Source organism: Drosophila subpulchrella, chromosome X (assembly GCF_014743375.2).
Source record: "Drosophila subpulchrella strain 33 F10 #4 breed RU33 chromosome X, RU_Dsub_v1.1 Primary Assembly, whole genome shotgun sequence".
NCBI lineage: Eukaryota > Metazoa > Arthropoda > Insecta > Diptera > Drosophilidae > Drosophila > Drosophila subpulchrella.
The window spans coordinates 7658285-7669698 of record NC_050613.1 but is presented as its reverse complement, the minus strand read 5'-3'; the positions used below and the strand labels follow the sequence as shown (position 1 = coordinate 7669698).

General features: G+C 31.7%; 1 protein-coding gene across 2 annotated transcripts; it reads right to left on the bottom strand.

Moving 5' to 3' along the window:
• Positions 1-6417: 6417 nt before the first annotated feature.
• On the bottom strand, positions 6418-9314 carry LOC119557914. 2 transcript variants are annotated; one of them, XM_037870922.1, is made up of 2 exons: positions 8744-9314; positions 6418-7271 (listed from the first exon to the last, which is right to left on the bottom strand). In XM_037870922.1, exons 1-2 carry the CDS (start codon positions 9125-9127, stop codon positions 6699-6701), a joined length of 957 nt encoding a protein of 318 aa, XP_037726850.1. In that variant the 5' UTR covers positions 9128-9314; the 3' UTR covers positions 6418-6698. The 2 variants fall into 2 exon arrangements, with proteins under 2 accessions (XP_037726850.1, XP_037726849.1); XM_037870921.1 differs by lacking the exon at positions 8744-9314 and adding an exon at positions 7545-8670.
• Positions 9315-11414: the final 2100 nt, after the last annotated feature.

The following is an 11414-nucleotide window of genomic DNA, read 5'->3' as shown; positions in this document are numbered from 1 at the left end:
TTACTGTTTGTTTTTGTGTCTGCCGGCGTCGCTTTATGGCGACTGCGCGGTCGTCGCACCGCGTTGCCAAACTTCACTTCGCCTCTGCGTGTGTGTGTGTGATTGGATGTGTTTTATATCAGAAATTTCCATTTAATTTTTTATTTAGATTTCTTTTTTTTTCCAACGCCTGCGTGTGTGTGTATATTGGTATATAATTTTATATGTGTGTATTTTAGTTACACTTTCAGCTGCTGTTTCTTGGTTTTTTTTTCCCTTGCCATTTCTTCTTTTTGTTTGACTTGTGTGTGTGTTTTGGTCCTACGTCACACCTTTTTTCGGGCAAGAGAGAGAGAGAGAGAGAGAGATGAGCGCGAGAGAGATGGAGAATTACTGCATAGGCCTGCGAAAAATTGGCAGCAAAATCTCAGCAGAATGGTGTGTGAAGGGGGGAGGGGGGTTTTTTTATTTTATTCCATTTTTTCCCCGTTTTTCGTCGACTTTTTCGAATAGCCACAGGTGTCGTTGTGGAGTCGACGTCGACGTCGGCAGCGGCAGAGGTCCGGGCAGAGCGACGGAGTGACATCCGTCAAGTTCAGCTCTCCAAAAAAAAAAAAAAACAAAAAACAAAAATTACGCTAAAAACTTTGCACCTTTGTGCAAATTATTTTGTCGTCAAAAGGTTAACCTCAAAATTCAGCCTCTGCCGACGTCGACGCCAACGCCGACGCCGACTGAGCCTGTTGAACGTGACCCACAGGCCTAAAACTTAATTTTTTTTCTTTTAACTTTAGTTAAAGTTAAAGCTAATAGTAAATGTATATTCATACTTAAATATACCAATGTAGGCAAAATAAGAACACAAATTTTTAATAAATTTAATAATTAGTTTCATTTTAAGAAATTTTGTTATATTTTTGGTATCAGTAATAACCATTACCATTATGAAGTTTAATGGGTCAACTAAATAAAGTTCTTTGGGACCCTTGATCTAAAAAAGAAATCTGATTTATTATCATAGATTTGAATATCTTGTTCTATGATATAAACATACGGTTGAAAAATGTTGAAACTTGAGAAAAATTCCGAATAATAATGGGATCCACTGTAGTTAATTATCACAAGAAACATAATTTAACTTAAATTTATTCAACTAATAATAATATGATTAGCCGTAAGCAACTTTGTATTTATTCTGTTTTAATATGTTATATAATTTTTTTACTTATAATATAAAAAATATGTAACTTTGTTTTTTTTTATCTAAGTATTACAAATAATGGTACTAACCTCACAAGATAATTTAACTTTAATTTATTTAACTAATAATAATATGATTGGCCGTAAGCAACATTGTATTTAATAATTTTAATTTATAATATATTATTTTTATATATTATAATATAAAAAATATGTAATTTTGTTAGTATTGTTAGTATAAAATACTTTTTTTATCTAAGTATTACAAATAAAGGTACTTACCTTAAGGAACTTATTTGCTTTCATTTATTTGTAATACTTAACTTAAAAGATACAAAAATAAATCGCGAATATAAAAATTTTACTCCTATTAAAAAATGTTAACAATCTTTCTGTTAGTTTTAAATTATTTTCATTTGGTACAAAAATATTTTTAGAAATAATATCCTAGAATTAGGTACATTTGTATGTACAATGTACGTATGTAATGCTATACATAACCGAATCTCAAGGGTTTTGGCTTTGTATTTAGTTTTTTGTATTTTTTATATTTTATTTTTATTTATAATATAAAAAATATGTAACTTTGTTGGTATATCCCTTTTTTGTATCTAAGTATTACAAGTAAAGGTACTTACCTTAAGGAACTTATTTGCTTTCATTTATTTGTTGTACTTAATAAAAGATACAAGAATAAATCGCGAATATAAAAAATGTTACTCGTATTAAAAAATGTTAACAATCTTTCTGTTAGTTTTATTTTATTGTTATTTGGTACAAAAATATTTTTAGAAATAATATCCAAGAATTAGGTACATTTGTATGTACAACGTGCATGAACATATGTACATTGTACGTATGTAATGCAATACATAACCGAATCTCAAGGGTTTTGGCTTGATGAAAAAGTTATGCGAACTTAATGTTTCTTATTATTGTTTTATTTGTTTATACGTATGTAGCTTGTGTGCGTGTGTGCACTCAAACAAACTTTGCTCCCTACACTTGACCTTGTTTTGCCATTTTCATTTTGTGCCACAAACACACACACACACACACACAGCGAGATGGGGATGGATTATTGCGGTTGACTACGACCAAAAACTGTTTGCCAGAGGAAAAGGGCGAATTGGTGGAAGGAAAGAGGGGAAGAAGGGGGAGGGGGAGGGGGAGAAGAAGCAGGAGCAGGCAACATGTCAAAACCAAAGACGCTGAGAAAGGCAAATGGCGACACACACACAAACACACAAGCACAGCGGACATCTAAACTTTCAAACATGCGAATTTTCCAGAAACTGCAAGTTTCATTTTCAATGCACTCGCCAAAAAGATCACTTAAGAATTTCATTAATTTAATAAAATAAAAATAAAATGTATAAATATAAAAAAATTATATAAATATTTATGTGTAATTAAATATATATATTGGAACACTTAGTATCTTAAACTTTAAGTGCGCTTTTTTACCTTTATAAATGTGTTATAAAATACAAGAAAATTATTTTGTATAAACGGAATATTTAACAATCAAATTAATTTTTTTTCATTGAACTATCTCTTAAAACTAAATTTTTAAAATTAAAAAACCAACAAATAAGCATGTGTATTTTATTGAAACCTTTTTAAAAGAAACATGGAAAAAATAGCTTACAGGGAATATTTAACTATCAAATTAATTTTGTTTCATTGAATTATCTCTTTAAACTAAATTTTTAAAATTAAAAAACCAACAAATAAGCATGTATAGGAAAAAGTTATATTAAAATCATGCTGTATACATTTGTTAAATCGTTTATATTTTTAAAACCGGAAAAGTAGTTTTGAAATACTTTTAAACTTGGTTATTTGTATAAATATGTAAATATTCAAGCCATTATTATTTCCAGTGCACATGTGTATTTAAGTATTGTGTGTGTGTGTGGAATAGAAGGGAAAAGGAGGCGAATAACTGGAGGCCAGTAATTTGGCTAAATTTTGTTATTTTTTTCTGAGACGGCTTAAATGCCGGCTACAACAACAACTGAATCGACATCAAAAGCGAAAAGCCCAAAAACAAAGCTGCCAACAAAAAGAGCAAGAAAATAAAAAAAAACATCAGCGGAAAAATTGTTACACAGTAAGAAAATGTTCTTACCGTTGTTAACAGTGATCTGAGTTTCAAAAACATTTTAGATCTACAAATTTGAAAAAAAAAAATACAAAAAATATGGGAATTGCTGAGATAAAATATTTAATAATTCATTAGATAGCAATGGGTTTTTGAAATAATTTTTTTATTATTCCGATTTAAAATTTTTTTATTTGCCGTTGTTAACAGTGATTTGAATTTCAAAAACATTTTAGATACACAAAGTTGAAAAAAAAAAAATACAACAAAATATTGGAGTTGCTGGGATAAAACATTTAATAACTCATTAGATAGCGATGGGTTTTGAAAATTTTTTTTTTATTATTTCGATTTAAAATTTTTATTTTTTGCCGTTGTTAACAGTGATTTGAATTTCAAAAACATTTTAGATACACAAATCTGTAAAAATAAAAATACAAAAAATATTGGAATTGCTGAGATAAAATATTTAATAATTCATTAGATAGCGATGGGTTTTTGAAATTTTTTTTTATAATTATTTCGACTTAAAATTTTTATTTTTTGCCGTTGTTAACAGTGATTGGAATTTCAAAAACATATTAGATATACAAATTTGAAAAAAAAAATACAACAAATATTGGAATTGCTGAGATAAAATATTTAATAATTTATAAGGTTTTATTATATCGACTTAACATTTTTATTTATATCAACATGGGTTATTTAAATGATGAGCCATCAAACTTATTTTCTTGCTCTGTAAGAATCGACTGCCAAAGCGAAGGGCGATAGGGGGAAGCGATGGAGAGGACGAAAACGAAGGGAGGAAGAGGAACACGAGGTAACGACCAACGGCAATAAAAATTCAGAGCAAGGCGAAACAAAAACAAAACAGGAAGGACAGGGCAACAAAGTTATTAATGACCTGCTGCTGCCGCTTTAATTTTTCTTATTTTCTTATTTCCGATGGGCATTTTTTTTTTTTATTATTATTATTTTTCTTGCAAAGCGGCAAATAAACAAAAAAAAAGAAATCAGCAAAGCAAAGCAGGGGGAGAATTAATCGTTAAGAAAGCGAATAGGAACAAAAATGAAAATTTCCACATGTAGCACAAAGAACTTAAAAGATTAGCGAAAATAAAGGAGAGCAGGCGAAAAAGACAGAACGAAGAAGAGACCGAAAAACTAATCCGTAATCCTCGAGGAATGCGAACCGCACCTCAAATGGGTTCTCGAAAGCATTAACCCATGGCATATAAAATTTTAACCATTTATTGGAAATAGAATTTTATAAAATTCCTTACCATAAACAAAAATTCCTGTTTTCGAAATACAATTCTCAGAATTCCAGTTTATAAAAGTCAAAGTACATGTTAAATTTTTTCTAATTTTTATTAAAGATAGAAACTTGTTTTTCTACATTTTAAGGGTTAACATTAACGAAATGCAATAACAAAGGTGTGACCAAAGGCAAATAACAGTTAAAAATTTGATCAAATTACATGTGAACGTGGTATGTATGTATGTACACATTATATAGAGAACCCATAAGACAACCCCTTTCTTTTTTTCGCCCTTCTGCCATTTACCATCCACTTTTCGCACCACCTTGCTCACCGACGGAAAAAATAGAGAAGCACAAAGAAAACAAAAGAAAATAGAGAACCCGACCTAACCGAAAACTACACAGAAAAAAGTTTATGTGAATAATATTCGTTCATATATTAATCTAAGTTTTCAACGAAAGCTTTTCAATGTTTTTAAAGAAACATGGTAAAAAATAGTTTAGTCTCAGTGTATAATATATAATATCTAAAAAAATAAACAATGAACAATGAATTTCAGCTTTTTTTGCTGCAAAAAGCCGGGCTCAATACCCACTGTTGCCAAATTAATTTTTATTTATTTGTTATGTTTATTAATTATATAATATCTAAAAAATTATCTAAAAATATAGTCAATAAACAATGAATTTCTTCCTTTTTTTTTGCTGCCAAAAGCCGGGCTCAATACCCACTGTTGCCAAATTAATTTTTATTTATTTGTTTTGTTTATTAATTATATAATATTTAAAAAAAATAAACAATAAACAATGAATTTCTGCCTTTTTTTGCTGCAAAAGGCCGGGCTCAAAACCCACTGTTGCCAAATTAATTTTTATTTATATGTTATTTTTATTAATTATATAATATCTAAAAAATTATCTAAAAATATAAACAATAAACAATGAATTTATGTTTTTTTTGCAGCAAAAAACCGGGCTCAATACCCTCTGTTGTTAAATTAATTTTTATATATTTGTTTTGTTTATTAATTAAGTATATATTAATTATTGTATATAAAAATTATGAATATTATCATAATCCTCCCCATTTTTCCCGGTGCAGCGATAATAGAGCAATGTGTAAAAGGGCAAGATAGACAGAGAGAGGGCGTTAGAATGCGAGAAAGAGAGCAACGGCAGTATAACGGCAATGGCAATGCCAACAAATTAAAGTTACTAAAGCAAAGGAAACGGCAAAAAAGGAACGTGTGAGCAAAAAAGATGGGGAGTGGGGAAGAAAGAGAACGCAGCAGCGAGCCAAAGAAAGCTGAAATAAAAGAATAAAAGAATCGCAGTCGGCAGCAGAAAACCAGAAGAAGAAGAAGACAAAGAAGGGAGGCTGAAAAACATAAAAAAAAAGAGTGTGGTTGGGGGGATCCGCATACAGAACCACTCACTCAAATTTAAAATGAATAAAAACCGGTTCGGTTCGTTTCTTTTGTTTTTTTATTTTTTTATTTTTGCCTTTTCCTTCCCCCCCCCCCCCCTCTTTTTTTTTTTGCTCTTTCGTCTTTCGCCGTTTGCTTTGCATTTGCCATTTTTGCATTTTTGCTTTTTTGCGCCTATAATGTCATTTTTTGGTTCTTTTTTATGGCCTTTAAGTTTAAAAAATTTACCATAAAACTCGTGTTTTAATTTTTAAAGAAAGTATAAAAAAAAAATTTTAAGGCTAAGGTTCTGGTTTTTACTATTATTTGTTTTAACTTTGTATAAGAATCAAACTCCAGGATTTGAATTGTATTTTTTCTAGTATACCTTTTCTTTAAAATTAAGAAAATAAACCCTTTTAGAGTCACTTTTGTTTGGCATTAAAAAACACTCCAAATTTAACTTTAAAGTTTTTTTTATTTTTAACAAAATTTTGATTTCTTAGCTCTAAACATATAGCACTGAAATAAGGATAAGAAAAGGGATGAAAAAAATTGGTTGGGAAAGTAAATACACATTAATAAGAACACATGTTAATTTTTTGGAATTTAAACCTTAATATAATCAATACAATCATATTATAATATAGAATAATAATACCACTTCAAAAGGTTTCAAAATAGAATTCTGAATTAACCCAAAAATAATTTTTTTTTTTTGGGTATTACAAGGCTATATCTATTTTCCCGCCGGAAGAAAGCGGGCTTCGAACGACAGACGATTCATCCGGCCGTAGACAAGCACTTCACTGATGATACGTTCGGCGAAGAGGCGCTGATCCGGTCTCATGTGCCGGAAGTGGGTGGCCATCCGCCTACCGATAAGATCGCACTCGTTCTCGCTCTCACTTTCCCTGCCCCTATCTCTATCTCGCTCCCTTTCCCTTTCTCGATCCCTGTCCGGAATCTCTTCGACTCTACGCTTCCTGGCTGATTGCCCGAAATCGATGTCATCGCTGCTACGTCTTCGACGGATACGGATACGCCGTACGGTTTTATCCGTTGCCACCGGTTCGGAGTTGTAACTCAGGTGGGCGGAGGAACTCAACGGAGTGGCATACTTGACAGTTACCAAAGAATTCGCCGGATAATCTTCGACCTTGTGCTCCACTTTGAGGCGTACAGAGGATTCCGCTACGGGTTCCTGATCGTGTTCCGGTTCCGGTTCGGGGTCCGCTTCGCCATCGACGACGGCCTCAAGACGCAGTACATCCTCTTCGGTATGAAAGGGTTCCGAAAACATATCGTCATCCTAAAAATACATGAAAAAAAAATAAAATATTACTATGGTATTATATGTAATATATCCTTTATAAAAAATGATATATGTATTAATACTACGTATATAAATATAATAATAATATTGATACAATTAGCTTTGGATCCCAGCAATCTATAGGTATTAATACTCAAGAAAACGGGATCCCAAAAGCTATTATAATAAAATAAATAATCATTCCATAATTCAAAAAATTAATATATTTCAGATATACTGGGCCTACGTATTTCCTATAGATGCACTCACTTCACTGACCATCAGTTGGACTTGATCGCTTTCGGATTCCTCGTTTAGATCCACGCCCATGCCGGAGTTTTCCACTTCGCACTCAAGACGCTGCTCAAATCCCAGGGTTTCATCCGATTCCATGACGGGTTGGTATACCGATGTGTTTTCATCATTATAATGCAGTTCTCTCGTATCATGATCCTGATTCTGAGCTACCGCAGCTCGCGCATTGCTCAATTGCATTTCACCGGTTTCCAGTTCGTAGAGGAAATCGAGTTCTTTGAAATACCAAAGCGATGGCACATAGCTTTGATCACTATCGAGGACCTTGCGAAGTTCGCGGCGGTACGAGGTACGAAAATTGTTTATCTTTCGCTTCAGGGTATGGATATTGGCATGCGGATCGGAGGTGCGCATTAAATCCAATAGTCGGCCATAGGATTCGTTCTTGAGCCGGCGATCCCGGTACATTTTACTGCGCACCAACCACAACTCGGGCATCGAGCGGTACATCTGGAAAAACTCAGTCCAATATTCGATGGCCGTGTGACTGTGCGACATGGCGAATGACCGAAGAATGAATATGAATGAAAGACACATGTCGTACGACCGGCGAATCGCGGTTGTCGTACGACCGCCGTCAAACCGCGTCGAACGAGCCATCAAACTGGAACCCATGCTGTCCGTTGTATATGATATATACATATCTATATGTATCATGATTTAAAAATAAAGTATACATAGGTATAGCACTAGAACCTAGTACAACCCCAGTAAAATGTGTGTATTTACATATATTTACTTGTTGTACATGACCTAATATGTTCCCTTATTGACTTTTAAAAAATATTTAAGTGTGACCATATACCAAAAATAGACAAAAATAGATATAACAAATGATATATGTATATACGTTGTAAAAATGTTTACCTTTATAAAGACTTATATACTTACTTATTTTACATGACCTAATATCTTCCCTTAGTGACTTAAAAAATATGTAAGTGTGACCATATACCAAAAATAGACAAAAATAAATATGTATATCAAATGATACATGTACATATGTACGTTGTATAAAATATTTACCTCTATAAAGATTTATTGAAACTATTGCCTAGGTAGCAAATAGTAAAGGGTTCAATATAATACTTAGGTACCAATGATTTAAAAACTTTAGATATAAAGTATTACCATGACAATTCAATTTTACTCACGTGAATGCTAGTCTCGTCGGGACTATCGTCCATACTCTCCGATTTCACCCTGACCGGCGATTGGATGTTGAGGACCGGCTTCAGAAAGTCCATTAGGTGATACCACCAGAGACGCGGCTTATAGCCAACCGTGGAGGCCTGTACCTTCTTGATTTCGCGACGATAGCAGCATCTGATCGAGTTGATTTTGCGTTTAACATCCTGAACGGAACAGCCGCCATTGACGCGTCTTAGGATTTTCAATAGTTCCTGATAGCCAGGCTCCTTTTTCTGTTTTGACAGGTAGTCGGGACTGCTGCTGTCCCACAGGGCGGTGAAATGGCGATAACAGCTGATGAACTCCTCCATGACCATGGGTTCATCGTACAAATGATTGGTGCCCATGGGGCGGACTTATTGCACTTTTTCTCAAGGAAAATGAAGAAAATTTCGAAAGATATCGATTGTTTTCGCCCGATTTTAATGCCTACTATGCTATATCTTGGTAAAAACTATAACAGACCCACTTTCCACGCTTGTTCCGAAAGACTGACAATGAATGAGAGAGAATGACGGAGGTGAAAATGGTACTATAAATATTTTCGGTATGATGTTGTGAGTGCGTTTTTCTGTTTGATGCGGCATGACATGCAAGTGCAACGTGTATGAGCGGCCGCTTCGTGCCGTCTCCCTTGCCCATCTATCTCCATCTCCCTCTCTCTTTCTCTCCCTCTATTTTTGCTTTTATTTATTTATGTTTGTTATAAAATGTCGCTGCTGCAGCAGTTGCTTTTTTTCCCTCAAGCGACGTTGCCGCCCTTCAGTTGGCTTCGAACATGTTGCGACGTTGCCGCTTTTGTGTGTGCCTGTGTTTTTTGCACTGAAAATTGGCAACGTTGCGTGGGCTTGGGTTGGCAAAATGAAATGGAAAAAGGCAAAAAAAACCGTTTAGAAAAATGTTGCAAGTCTTCCGCCGGCCGGTTGCAAACAACAACAAAAAGGGGGCGGAGAAGGGAGGCAGGAGAAAAAGTAAAAAAAGACATAAGAGGGAAAGAGAGGAGTGCAAGAGGGATAGAAGAGAGAAAGAGAGGGCTAAAAGACCTAATAATAACAAAGCAAACCAACATCTAATATTTATAGACGTGAAACTTTAGCGCAAATGTTCTCAAAATAATTTGTACTCTGCTCGGTTAATTAATTAATTAATTGTTCTCAAAATATTTAATTGTATTCAGCAAATTAATTTTAATTTAATTGAATAATTTAATTGAATCAACAATGGTTTGCAAAATAATATATTTTCAGTTCGATTAATTCATTCTATGAAATCAACAATTGCTTAAACAATAATATATTTTCACCTCGATTAAATAATTTTATTAAATCAACAATTATTTTTACAATTCTGAATAGTTTAAAAGTACATACTTGGAGAAAAACGCTAACAATTTTAATCATTTTTGGTATTTGACTTTGATAACTTTTCTCAGTAAAATTACATGTTTTCTTAATTTTAAAATAAAATGTAGATTTTTTAAATTTAATAAAATAATAAAGCACAGCCTCAGAAAGAAACAAACACTTATAAATTAAAGAAGAAATAACTTTTTGAATTTTACATACATACAAATTATAAGTAAATATTTTATTTTTAACTTTCTCAAGTTCAGAAGTAATTACTTAAGTTTGAAATTGTGATATTGATGAAAAAAATGTGATTTACCCAAATAGAAAACCAAAAAAAAAACATAGAATAGTTAAAAAATTTAACAGCACCATTATTTTTAACTTTCTGAAATTGGAAAGAATACAATTTTTTAATGCAAAATTGACCAAGAAATTAAATTTATTAAAAAATTACAAAATTTAAATAACAAAACAAGTAGTTTTAAGTTCAATTTTAAATATAAAATTGATTAAGCACTAAATGTGATCTAACTAGAATGAAGAAGTTCAAAATGTTTATAAAAAGTTTAAAAATGTGATACTGATTAAAAAATTAAACATGATTTAACCAAAATAAAACCCAAAAATAAACAAAAGAAATAGATAAATCGAAATTACACATTTAATTATAAAGCCATTATTTTTTACTTTCCGAAGTTCGTAGGTCATAAAAATTTTTTAAATATTTAAAATTGATTTAGAAATTTAAATTATTAAAAAATGCGAACTTAAAAAAGACAAAACAATTATTTTTTTTTTAAATGTAATTGCTTAAGTTTGTAGCATTAAAACATAGTTTTATATATATATAAAAAAAAAAAAAAAATAAATAAAATAAAATAAAAAAAAAAAATTAAATAAATAAAAAAAATATTATAAACGGAGCACTAGCCTAAGACAAAACTATTTGTTTTTTATTTTATGTTGACTTAAACACAATTTTAAATGTGAAATGAATAGAGAAGTTACATTTTTTTAAGACAAAATAATATTTTTAATTTAGTATCTTAAGTTTGAAGGTTTGCAATAAAGTTTGTGATATAAAATTATTATAAAATGTGTCACCAAATGTGATTTACTAAGAATTGGCATGATTGTAGCACAAATTAGGTGTAACAATTCAAAAGTATACATGTATAGATTAGCATTTAATTAGCGAAAACAGCAACTATGTACATACATACCAACATGGAAAATGGAAAATTGGTTCGATGAGTGGAGCGAACATGCAACCTGATTGAGCGAT

Coding starts and splice junctions, on each gene's coding strand:
- LOC119557914 (XM_037870921.1), bottom strand. CDS start 8,246: ATGATACATATAGATATGTATATATCATATACAACGGACAGCATGGGT. Junction 7,272..7,544: donor TCCAACTGATGGTCAGTGAA/GTGAGTGCATCT, acceptor ATGTATTTTTAG/GATGACGATATGTTTTCGGA.